The following is a 13,456-nucleotide window of genomic DNA, read 5'->3' on the forward strand; positions in this document are numbered from 1 at the left end:
TCCTGTCTCTGACATCTTCATTTACAAATATTTATAGACTGGAGGTATTTGGTTAAGATCAACTTTGTGTGCAAATGTTAAGAAATACTGTTGTTGCTTCTACTGTTTGTAATTTATCATCCTGGTTTGCCTCATCATCTGGCTAATTTGTTTTCCTTATTTTAACTCAAATATGTTTTTTCCTGACCCGTTGACCCCATTCTTTTTTACATTTATTCAACAGTCACTACTCAAATGTTTTCATTTCTATGCCCGTCATTATTCTAATTATTGCTTATGTAGAAATAGTAACACAACAAAGAAAATTTCTCCTTTGTGAACCTTACATTGTGGAAAAGAAGGAGAAATACATATTTAAATATAAGTCAATGATACAAACTGAAGAAAAATAAATCAGGATAAGAGGACAGAGAATGACAGAGGTGGATGCCATTCCAGAGTCCTTTGAGAAAGTCTCTTTGAACAGATGAATTTGATGCTTGGCAAGATCAGAAATAAGACCAGTGTGTCCGAAATAAATGAGGAAGAGTGGTAAAAAGTGATTCTTGAGAAACAATCAAAGGTCAGATCATGTTAGATATGTATCTGTTCATACATATCTGTTCATACAGATGCCTATGGCAAGACATTGGTTGTTCAGTAAAGACTTGATAAAGAAATGAATATATTTCAAATAATTGCAAGTTGATAGAAATGAATAATATATTTTCTCTGCTATTAAAAAAAGAGAAGTCTTCAAAGAGAAAATACGAAAGGCTTTGGCGTGCTTCATAGTTACGACACACATTTTAGATAGAGATGTTTGAAAGAGAAAATGATTATGGATTTTTGCAGATGCCAGATGGAATAATTCCTTTAGCATTTCAATAACAATAAAAAGAAGGACCTATCAAACTGACAAAATAAAAAGTAGAAGAGAAGAAAATAGGCTCCAATAATAAATGAAGTTATTTATTCAAATCAAGTCAAGATTTGCTATTTAAACAAAACATCAGAGATTAAGTGAGCTTTGAATTTAATGTAATCAAGAGCTGGAAATCTCTGTTTTAATTTCCAACGTATCTGTAAAAAAAAAAAAAAGGGAACTTAGGTCAAATGAACATAAATTACAGATAATGTAGTTCTTTAATTCTAAGGGTAATTAATTAGTAGGCTCTTAATGATTTTTATTTTAGAATTATCTCAGGAATGAGTACTATCTGCTAAAAGAGTAACATAATATCAAGGTACATAAGTCAATAAATAAATTTCCCTCATGAATGGAATATGCATCAATGCACTATTCAGAATTGCAGGCTAGAGTGAGTTTTTCTTCTAGGCCCTATTCTCCAAAGCACATTATTCATATTTAGATTGTTTTTTGAATGGGATGTGTGACTTACTTTGAATTCAGTATCTGGGGCTTCCAGCAGAATTTCCTTGGCAAACATCACAGCTGTTAGGAAATCTGTCACATGGAAGCTTGATCTATGTGTTGTTTTCCAAAATTCCGAAACATTGCTTCTTCTGCCTCCAGCCATTCCTAAACATGAAACTACATATTTGATGAAAACTAAAGAAAGACTTTGTGATCTGTAGTAGGTCTTACAATCTCTCCAACGAGGCAACAGATTGTATACTTTTGCAATATAGGGATCAGAAGAGATGATTTAAACTATATTTCCAAATCTAAGACTATATCATTTCCTGAAATTCAAATGAATTGATGACATTAGCAATTTTGACTGTTCTGAAAATCTGCTATTTTTCCATTTTTAGTGTATCAGTAGTACAAAATGTTATCAAATCTAAACACAAAATATAAATAATTAAGTAAACTATTTGTCCAAATCAACATGGAAGGAATTTTTTTTTTTAAGATTTATTTATTTACTTGAGAGAGAGAGAGAGAGAACACATGAGTGGGAGGTACAAAGGGAGAGAGAGAGAGAGAGAGAGAGAGAGAATTCCAAGGAGACTTCATGCTGAACTCAAAGCCCAACTTGGGGCTTGATCCCACAACCCTTAGACCATGATCTGAGCTGAAACCAAGAGTCAGATGCTCAACTGACTGTGCCACCCAGGTGTCCCATAGGTAAAGAATGTTTGCATGGCATTTTTTTATATACACAGTTGCACACATTTGCAATTCACTTTACTATGTATCCATACTTTGAAACCAGGAAATCCATTCTTCTTCAGGGAATTTTCTATAACAGAGAATTCTGATTAGTAGTCAAAACTTTTAGTCTTTTATCTTCAATCACCTTGTAAATAAATGAAAGAAGAGGGATATAGAAAGCATTTGGACATAACAGCATATGCCCATGTTTATAAAAAAAAAAAAAATCCGACTAAAGCCAAGGGTTCCTTAGTGTAATTTCCTTAACCATCAAATTCTAATATCCTTCTGTAACTACTTTCTTCAAAAATCATACTGAGATTCATCCCCACCTCCCTAAAGACTACCAAATTCAGAAAGTTTTAAAGGCTTATTACCTCAAAGGCTGTCAGAAACAAAAACAAAAAACAATGGGGAAAAAGTTCCAGGAAGATGCCAGTAGAGAAAAGTTAACTATATACATAATTATACCACATTTCCAATTCTTCTTTTACAAAATGAGATGAAATTTCAGGGGAATCTAGTGAAAATGGAAAGTAGAGGGAGTGATGATCAATTTTAGATTTTTTTTTTCTACGTTCTTCATAGTCAACTACCAGCTTAATGGGGTTGTCACGTTTTTCTTTTCTCTATAAAAATGTCTGATTACCACACATTTTTTTATATTTCCTGAGATTCCAAGTTTTATCATCTTACTTTTATGATATTCTATAATTACAGCTAATACAAAGTTATATGTTGAGAAAAAAAAAGGAAGAAAGCTCAAAGGTTGCTCATCAAGTGCAATATGTCTCTAAAGAAAAATAAGGCTAGTAGGTAATTGTGCAAATTTCACCATTTTCTGAGTTTTCTGATAATAGCTTACTTTGGAATTTAGAATGAATCTATACTGTAGTAAAAGAAACACAATTCTACTAAAAAATTCTTTTGTTCTTTTGTCATAGCAGGCCAATAATATTTAGAATCTTAAAAATTAAATTTACATAAGTATTCTCCAAAAATTGGTTTGTGAGGTATACTGTATGTTAATTTGGTGTATTGAGACTGTCTACTCTACTTGGTATCTAAATATTCTTCCTTTTCTTAGGGGTTGCCTAGAGTTTACAATACTTAATTTATCAGGTTCACTGCATAGAAAACTGTCCCAAACTTAGTGTTTAAAAACAGCAATTACATTTTTCAAATTTTATGTATTTACTGGTTGGTTCTGCTTGTCCCACTGGGGTTCATTAACGCAGCTTTGCTGAGCTGTTTCAAGCTCAGTGGTGGAAATTTCATGATGTCCTACTCTCACATGTCTAAAAGCCTTGCTGCTTGCTATCTGTTGGGGTGCCTCGGTTTTCCTCAACATGGCCTCTCATCTGCTAGCAAAATTGACAGGGTTTCTTCATAGCCTGGTGATCTCAGAGCTCCAGAAAGTGAGAAAAGGAACTCAAGAACACAAAGGCTGGGATATGCACTCACATAATTTCCATGACATTCATTGGTCAAAGTAAGTCTTAGTGTTAGGTGGATTATGTTATAACATTCAGCCCACACTGGCCTGGCCAATATAGATATTGTAACTCAGAGTTCAGTACTACTAAACAAAAACGTGCGGTACTAGATGGAAAGTAAAGGGTCAAAGGAAACTAGTGCATTGGAGAGCCTTGTTAGCCAAATGTTTGGGAGAACTATAGCATACAGTAACTTGGAAGGGGATAGATCACAGGTCTACCAGCTTAAGGGGAAATGTTTGAAAAGAATCATGATAATAGTGTATGTTGGTTATGACTAGCTGACTTTTAATAATGTATTATCGGAAAGAAATAAACTCAGGAAAAGAATTGGCTGGTTTGCACATAAAAATAAAATAGAATTGAGACAGTTGGGGCTCTGAAAGCTTTAAAAAGCTGGCAGTTTCTACACCCAGAAAATATGAAATGAGAGTTTAAAAAGCCTTTGAGCCACAGAGTCTATTAAAACAAAGTGTTGCTGCAAAGAACGTTGAAGAGAGTGGCCTCTCCACCTAAGCCAGATCTCGAAGCCAGTCTGAAGCCAGACTTCACTATGTTAAAACAAATTCTTAGAGGTGAGAAAGCAAAGATGTAAATCAGGCTTGAGAATTATGTGCAGAAGACACTTTGGGTGTGGTTACTGGCACATAGGACTAACTGGAAGCAAAAAAAAAAAAAAAAAAAAAAAGATTATAACTCTACTACTTTCAAAGGAATTCATTTCCAAAGATACCATAGGCCTAAGCTTAAAATTAATAATAATAATAATAATAATAATAATAAATAAACAAAATTTTATCTGTGGTCTATTTATGCCTCTACTAAGTTGAATAGTATCCTCCCCAAATTCATATCCTAACCCCCGGCACCTCAAAATGTGACCCTTATATGAAAATAACGTCATTTCAGATGTAATTATTTAAAATTAAGTCATGCTGGAATAGGATGGGTTCCTACTCCGATGAGACTGGTGTTCTTACACAAAAGGGAAATTTGGAAACAGAGACATATACCCAGGGAAATGCAATGGGAAGAAGAGGTGGATATCTACAAGCCGAAGAACACCAAAGACTGTCAGCAAACCACAAAAAACTAGAGGAAAGAAATAGAATAGATTCTTCCTCACTTGATATCAACCCTGACAACACCTATATCTCAGACTTCAAGACTCCAGAAAAAAAAGAAGATAGATTTTTGTTCAGCTACCCAATCTTTGGTACTTTGTTACCACAGCCCTTTGAAATTAACACAATGCTTTTTAGCACACCCCACACACATACACACCATCACACACAAAACTGAATTAAATTGAACTAGACAAAAATCAAGAACCTTTCCATTCCTCATAAATCTAAATTTGATCAAAGATCTCCAATTAGTTCCATGTGTAGAGAGTATTCATAATTTTTACCTAAAGGAATTATCAAATTGTCATAAATGAATAGTTGTATGTCCAATTTTTTCCCTTAATAAAAGCAAATTTATATTTTTTTAAACAAAAAGAAAAAAATTTTTGTCCTGGTGGGAACTCTCAGGATTTACTCTCTTAACAACTTTAATATATATCATACAGCACCATTGACTAGTCATCATGTTGTACATTACATCTCTATTACTTGTTTAACTTATAAGTGAAAGTTTGTACCTTTGACCACCTTCATCCAATTTCTGGATCCTATTACTGTCTGGCTAATTTCATAGTGGAGTAGATAATTTGTTCAGTTCACAGGTTGCCAAGGGACTGATGTCCATCATCCAGAAATCTTGGGCTTTTTGCTGGTACAGAGATTTGTTAGGATTTTGGATCCTCTCCAATGAAGAGGAGATGTATAGAAAAATGTGAACCAGATTTTGGTAAAGAGAAGACTGATTTTGGTAAAGAGAACACTGCTTCTGTTCTCTGATTTTTTTTTCCTTATTATTCTAGTTGCCACTGTACTATATATTTTTTTATATTTACTTACAATACAGTATGTAATAGAATATTAATGGAAATGATGTGTGGCACTTCCAGCCATGGTCCATGAAAACATCCTCTGCATGGCTTTGTTTCTCTTTCTCCATCCACATATTCACGAAGAGAATTTTTAGGACTAGTGTGAACAATTTCCATAGTGTGCCTGGAATAACACAGTATCAACAATGAAGTTCTGTGACCCAGGAACCCTTCTCAGTCCTGGGCAAACCAGGATGATTGACCATCCTACACAGGATACTAGGAAGAGTAGCCAAAATGAGAAAATAGATAGAAACTCTAAATGACTATAAAAAGGAGAGTTGTTTTATAATTTACCTTTGACTATAATGTGATAAAAATACATTTAAGTAAAGCTCTGAAATCTAGTTTTTTTTTAACATGTCATACTACTTAAATATGATATATATCTCCATTTATCAATGCCTCATATTTTTCTACCTTTCAATCTGTCAGCTCTATCTTCACTTTTTTTTTTCATAATTAGCTACTCTACTTTTCTTTATTATTTTTGTATATTTAAGTTCATTGTGAAAGCTAAAAGTGGGTTGGTTTCATTGAAGAAAGTTTGAAAAGAGAATTTAGTTGCATTAAGCAGAAAGGAACTGAATAGAGGGAATTAAGTACTTATACATTGTTGGAAAAACTGAAGGACTGTGAATAAGCCACTGAGAATAACTCCAATAATAATTTCACCATGGGAGAGCTGTCAGTCCCATCACTGGGCTCTCCAGTGGAGCCAGTGGAGCCATATAGGTCTAGGTCAGGATTTAACACTGCCCAGGCTATTTACAGCTAAACCAAGAAGAATGGACGCCCAAAGCTTGATCCCAAAATTAGGGAATGAGATCAAGAGATTGTTGTTTACTGACACTGATTGCTAGCCCTGCTAAGGTATTGCTAGCTACAAATGATAAACATCTGTGTCTCAGAATATACAATGGTTTCTTTGTCACCCATATGACATTAGTTTTGTTGATTGTTTCCTTCATTGTGCAGAAGCATTGTATCTTTATGAAGTTCCAGTAGCTCATTTTCACTTTTGTTTCCCTTGCCTCTGGAGACCTGTCTTGTAAGAAGTTACTATGGCTGATGTCAAAGAGGTTGCTGCCTGTGTTATCTAGGATTTTGATGATTTCCTATCTCACATTTAGGTCTTTCATCCATTTAGAATTTATTTTTGTGTATGATGTAAGAAAGCGGTCCAGTTTCATTCATCATTTTGTGTTTTTTTTTTATCTGATACCTAGCATTTCTAAAATTTAGCATTTCCACTACTAACATTACTTGACAGGGATTTATTTATTTCTAAATAAATTTCCTTGAAATACAATAATTCAGCTTTACCTACAGTCAGATTTATTAAGAGATTATTTCCATTTCTAGGTCTTGTCATTATTGCTACAGCAATCGATGCAATAACATCAAAAAGAGATGCTTATCTGAAACCAGATCAAAGTCAAAGATTATTTCCTGGCAAAGAAAATAATGTAAGCAATTTCTCACTGAGAAAATCATGTGCCATGGAAAAAATATTAGAAACTTTTAAAACATCATATAATATAAGGCAGAGAATGAAACACACTAGTTACAGTATACTTTAGAGAGCATTGTAAGAAGTATATCAAGTATCATAAAACATAGAAGAAGCCATAAAACACCTGAAAAATTATATTATTATAAGACATTATATTCCAAGTCTTAACAAAGGAGTACATAGGATTTCTCTCTTAAAATAGTTGTTTTTTCCAACTATAGTTTTTACAAATGGTAACAAATCTAAGCTAAATAGGAATACAGAGTGGATGAGGCACCTACCAGACCAGACCAGAGTTTGGTTATCATTTGTTCCATTGTCATAACATTAGGCAAGGCGTTTAAACTGCCTGAGGCTAATCTACTCTTGAAATAAGAAATTCATTTCTAATCTTTTTAGATTCAATTTTCTATTGCTCTGAAATTTTATTTTATTATTTATTTATTTTTTTAAAGATTTTATCTATTCATTCATGAGAGACACACAGAGAGAGAGAGAGAGACAGAGAAGCAGAGACACAGGCAGAGGGAGAAGCAGGCTCCATGCAGGGAGCCCTACCTGGGACTGGATCCCCGGTCTCCAGGATCACGACCTGGGTTGAAGACGGCCCCAAAACCGCTGAGCCACCCAGGCTGCCCTGCATTTTAAATTTTAAAATCTCAAATGTATTTTCATTTCTCTTGTACCTTGAAGCTATACAAAGTACTCTACTAATGATCTAGGTATGTGGGATTGTCTCCAGTTCTCATGTTCCTTCCTGAGCTCACAAAAAAGGAAAATCTACCAACATCTGGAAGCAGTACTAAGGGAGAGCTCCTCCTCACTCTTTCTCACTCCCTCTTCCTTTTGGATACTGGAATGATTAAGCTATTAAAATAAATTAACATTTTAAAGATCACCTTTTATGCATGATACGTTCTCCTGTCTCCTCTCTTCATTTGATTTAGGGCCTGTTTTCCTATAGGTCATTAGTTTGGGCATCTGCTCCCTTTTTAATAAGCATGCCAGGCAAGCCCTGCCTTAAATTAAAAAAAAAAAAAAAAGATTTATTTATTTATTCATGAGAGACTCAGAAAGAGAGAGAGGCAGAGACAAAGGCAGAGGGAGAAGCAGGCTTCCTGCAGGGAGCCCGACTGTGGGACTCAATCCCAGATCCTGGGATCATGCCCTGAGCTGAAGGCAGACACTCAACTGCTGAGCCACCCAGGCATCCCCAAACCCTGTCTTTATTTACAGATCCTCTTTAACCCAGTCTCTTTGGTTGTACATGAATGCTTGGGTACTTGATTAAATTCAAATGGGGTGTATGAGTAATACAAATTGTCAACTGCCATCTGCAAATTTAAACAATTATTGGACCTTCGTCTATAATTACTAAAAGATAATCTTTTCATCTACTGAGAATCCTATCTGGTTTCCATTGGTTAGAACCAAGAAGAAAGATAACTATAGTTAACAACCTAGAGTTTTCTATTTTTGATCCTAGAGTATTTTAAGCCTCTGAAGTACTTCTGGCTTCCAAAATAAGTTTGTTTTCTAAAACACTTTTTACATTTGTGATAAACCTCCTGTTTAATGAATGGCTTCATATTGGATAATATTTCTCTGCTCTGAGAAGTACCACTGCAGATATATGAATGCATATTGTTATTCACTAATGGATATTTTAAACATCATCCAACATTTCAATAACTGGCAAATACAAAATATATTTCTTTTTAATTTATTGTAAGTAAGATGATTTTTAAGTATCAGAGAAAGTGGGGATTTTAAGAAAAACATAATAAATTTTCCACTAGTAAAGTGTGAAGCCTACCATTTAGTACAAGGGCCATTACCATGAAGAGACTGAATTATACAGCTGAACAAGGCCCAGAGAGTGAATCATACTATCAAAGAGTGACCTCATTCCAAAAATTCCATTTCTAAAAAGCTAGACATTATCTTTCTAAAACCTGATTGTAAGAGAGCATTGAAATCCTTTAAAATATTTCACAATAAAAGAGATTAAAGTCCATGGAAATGGAAAGAGATGGTTCAATGGTCATTTTTTAAATTACAGATAGTTTTCTTTTTTATATGTAAAGACTTAAAAAGTTATTTCTGTTTTTCAATCACCTTCCATGTTTTCAAAAACTTTTATCATAAATTTGGATGATATTAACCTACAATATCAACAAAATGGTGAGAATAAGGGTACTATTCTAAAATTCAAAAATCAAATGCAAATAAAGATTTACATCATTGATTTATAATGTATAAATAATGGTCTCTAAGTTCCTTGCTATAACTTGTTCAATAAGAACAATTTCCAAGATACTTAGGATGGCAGATACTTTTAATGCCCACTTTTGAGGGCCCTCATAGAAGAAATACTTTTTTTTTTCAGAAATATATTTATTTCTGACATGACTTAGAGGTAAGTAATTGACAGTATCAACTCTAAAAAGATCCTGAGTAGCCTGAGCTAGTTACCATGACAAGATGACTTTTTTTTTTTTTTTTTTTTGCCTGTGTTTGGCTCAGGGGTAGACATGTGACCTAGTTCTGGCTAATAAGACTCATAGGGAAATTGCCTTTAAAGCTTCTGAGATTCGTTAGTGAAGATTGCTGTGAGGTGATGTTGGGAAATGCTGTGGCCATTTTGCAATAATGAAGAAAAGATGCTTGATAAGAGAAAGTTTAAGAATCTGGATACTGGGATGCCTGGGTGACTTGGTGGTTGAGCATCTACCTTTTGGCTCAGGGTGTGATCCTGGAGTCCTGGATCAAGTCCCATATCAGGCTCCCTGCATGGAGCCTACTTCTCCCTCTGTTTATGTCTCTGCCTCTTTTCTCTGTGTCTCTCATGAATAAATAAATAAAAATCTAAAAAAAAAAAAAAAGAGTCTGGATACTATATGTAATATTATTAACCTTGCCACCCACCTCCCATACCTCAAGACTTGCAGTTATATGAAAAATATATATTAAAAATTACTGGTGTCTGTTACTTGGAATTGAAGATGTAATACTTGATAAGCTGAGAATATAGCTGACTGTAACTCAACAAGAAAGCAATTAAAGATGTAACAGGCCCAGGAGCGCTCCCCATTAAAGCACTCTCGAACCAAAAAAAAAAAAAAAGATGTAATAGTAATGTGTAAGTAAAGAATGACTTAAAACTTAATATTATATGAGTAAAACAAATTCTTGAGGTGTCTGGGTTTCTCAGTAGGTTAAGCATCTACTTATTCATGATCCCAGTGTCCTGAGATGGAGCCCCATGTCAGGCTTCCTGCACAGTAGGGAGTCTGATTCTCCTTCTGCCTCTCGACCCCACTTGTGTTCTTTCTTCTTCTCTTGTTCAAATAAATAAATAAAACCTTTAAAATATTCTTAAAAATATGACACAATAAGTGCTAAAATAATTTCACTTTGATATCTTCAATAGAAGAAAAAAGATAGTGGTCAGGTTAACTCATTTTCTGTTACAGGAAAAAGCATAAAGACCATTGTATCTTGGTTATGTTCATTTGACAGTGTATCATTTAAATAAAGGTTTATTGATAATACATTATCTGATCCATTGGAGATGCTGAGATAAACAATAGTTATGATTCAGAATTTTAAAATCCACACACAATTCTTGAAAAATTTTAGGAGTGTTTCAGTTAACCATTATGTTTTATTCATCCATTTATTCATTCTTTATCAATATCATTCATGTGTGTATTTCTTAAGCATCACTGATGACCTATATAATAAGGCTCAGAATATGAGTACATTGGATATACTGGAAAATATGAAAAAGGCTTTACATACTTAAAGATCATAATCTAGAGGGAGAAAGATGTCATATGATTAATCAATTAAATAATTATGTATTTTAAATGTGGGTACCATTAAGTTAAAGGTAAGGAATGTAAGGAAATAGATGAAAAGAGTATCTGTCTTACTCTGTGGTGATTAGGGAAGTTGTTCATGAGCAAAGGCCAACCAAGAAGGATGGTTAACAGTGACAACAATCTGTTTCCAGAGCAGAAATATTTTGTCACATTATTCAGAATTGTCAGAACATGGTGATAATAAAAAGCAGGCCATCGTTTGGTTGGCTTTATTATTGTTTTAAAATCTCAATATTTTCCATAGTTAGTAGATACCGCTAATTGCCTATGGCATGGATTGGTCTTCATCACTGTCCTACACTTGGTTAACACTGTCCATGAGGTAGTGACTTCACAAACTTTAAACCATGTGAGTCAGGGAAATACCAGGACCCATGTCACTCTATGTCATCTTGGAGGGGCTCAGTTTAAGAAACTATAAATGAATTTTAAATGTGGATATTGATTTTGTTCAAATTCTTATATTCTGTTTTACCCTAAGAGTCCTGTCTTGTCCTTGCTCCACCATCCCACCCTTTTTCAAGTTGCCATGAGGTCACTCTGCAATATAACAATGCTGGACATTAAGAAGCCATATGCACACAAACACACTTTTCTGCTCTATCTTCAGATCAAGATACACAAACACATACACAGTTTTTTGAAGGATTTTTTTAAGATAATAGATTAGAGGGGTTTTGGTTCATTTTGGTCAATAAACTTCTTATATTAGATAAATTTTGTTGGACTGCTTCATTTAGTGAAAAGCATCATAGCTATAGAGATAAATGAATTATATTCTGCAGAAAAGTTCTAATTTTTCATACATACTGCCTTGTCATTCTTGACTTTGACCACATTTTCTGTATAATGTATACTGTTTTAAATTAATATTACTTTATCCAAATTTAAACATAGAATTTTAGTTCAAAATATTATTTCCGGGGCAGCCCGGGTGGCCTAGCGGGTTAGCGCCACTTTCAGCCTGGGGTGTAATCTTGGAGACCTGGGATCAAGTCCCATGTGGGGCTCCCTGCATGGAGCCTGCTTCTCCCTCTGCCTGTATCTCTGCCTCTCTGTCTCTTTTTCTGTATCTGTCATGAAGAAATAAATAAAACTTTAAAAAAGTATATTCTTTCCCTTTTTTGTTGTTGCAACTTTTAGATTTGTATCATTTCTACATTTTAAACTGTGCCGAATTATAGTTTTTAAATATCCATGAGTTGACAACTAAAAAGTTTTGTCAAAATGGCCAATTGTGCTTATAGTAAGTAATATGAATATTGATGCCAAAAATGGGAGATTAATAACTTGCATATATATATGAAATAAAAGATTGTCTTCTTAAGGGTCTAATATTAATACATATTAACACAAACAATTTTGAATATTTAAATGTACATATGCAATCAAAAAGAAAAGTAATCATTTTTAAATTGAACAGGAAAATCAGTTTTGTTATTTAAAAAATATTTATGCAAAATGAATTTTAGTTCTATTTTTAGAAATCCTTTTATAATTAGGAGACAATTTAATCAGTAAAAATAAGTCATACTATTAGTGTCAATCTCATTGCATATTTGGAAAAAATGGAGTTAATTATAGAGACGTGCTAAATGGAATAGAAATACGTAAGGGTTTTGAGAATGTTAAAATTTTTTTAGAGGCAAGGAATCTATTTTAAAATGCATGTTTTTAAAGGTCAACTATGTTTTACTATGATGGAAAAGAAAGCTTGAACACCAAATCACTTTTGGATAAATTTTATATCCTATGTTGAGTTTCTAACTTTTTGGGTTTCAATATTTGTTAATAACTGCATATCTTCTACAGTAACAGTACAGAACTTCTTCCTCTAAATCAAATATCTCCATCAACACTATGGCATTTTGGACAGATAATTCTTTGTTGGGGGGGCCATCTTGTACATTATAGGATATTTAGCATAATCCTTGGATTCTATCCCCGGGTACCAGTAGCACTGCCCCTTCCTAGATATGACAGCAAAAAAATGTCTCCAGATATCAACAAATGTCCCTAGTTTGAGAACCACTGCTCAAAATGCTACAGGGAAACATAAGAAGAGAGGGGGAACAAAAGGCACATGCTATCACAGGAGAAGAAGTCCTAATTATAAACAACAGTTAACAATGAATATTTTAGATTGTTTTTGTTTTTCAGGCAAAGTACAAAAGGTTCCATGACAGCCTGCTTCTCCCTCTGCCTGTGTCTCTGCTCTCTCTGTCTCTCTCTCTCTGTGTCTTTCATGAATTAATAAATAAAATCTTAAAAAAAAAAAAAAGGCTCCATGAGTATCATAGAAGAAAACCAAGCAGAACGTTTTTTAAAAGCTGGGATGAGAAGGTTCCTAAGGAAACTTCTAACTTGGAGCCCGAGGGCAGAATATTGTATAGGGCTCTAGCAGGAGGTGCAAAGTTCAGCCAAAATTCATCCAGTTTGGGAAATAGAGGTATTATCTTG

At 33.9% G+C, this 13,456-nt stretch overlaps 1 protein-coding gene across 1 annotated transcript in view; it reads right to left on the minus strand.

Annotated features, from left to right (window-relative positions):
- Window positions 1–1,046: 1,046 nt before the first annotated feature.
- The window catches only part of LOC144291364 (uncharacterized), a 148,270-nt gene continuing 135,860 nt past the window's right edge, over window positions 1,047–13,456 (minus strand). Inside the window, exons 6-7 of the mRNA XM_077860883.1 lie at window positions 5,562–5,717; window positions 1,047–1,062 (exon numbers count right to left, since the gene is read on the minus strand). Of these exons, the coding sequence (XP_077717009.1) occupies window positions 1,047–1,062; window positions 5,562–5,717 (172 nt within the window). The remainder of the gene's footprint in view (window positions 1,063–5,561; window positions 5,718–13,456) is intronic.

Source organism: Canis aureus, chromosome 20 (assembly GCF_053574225.1).
Source record: "Canis aureus isolate CA01 chromosome 20, VMU_Caureus_v.1.0, whole genome shotgun sequence".
Lineage (NCBI taxonomy): Eukaryota > Metazoa > Chordata > Mammalia > Carnivora > Canidae > Canis > Canis aureus.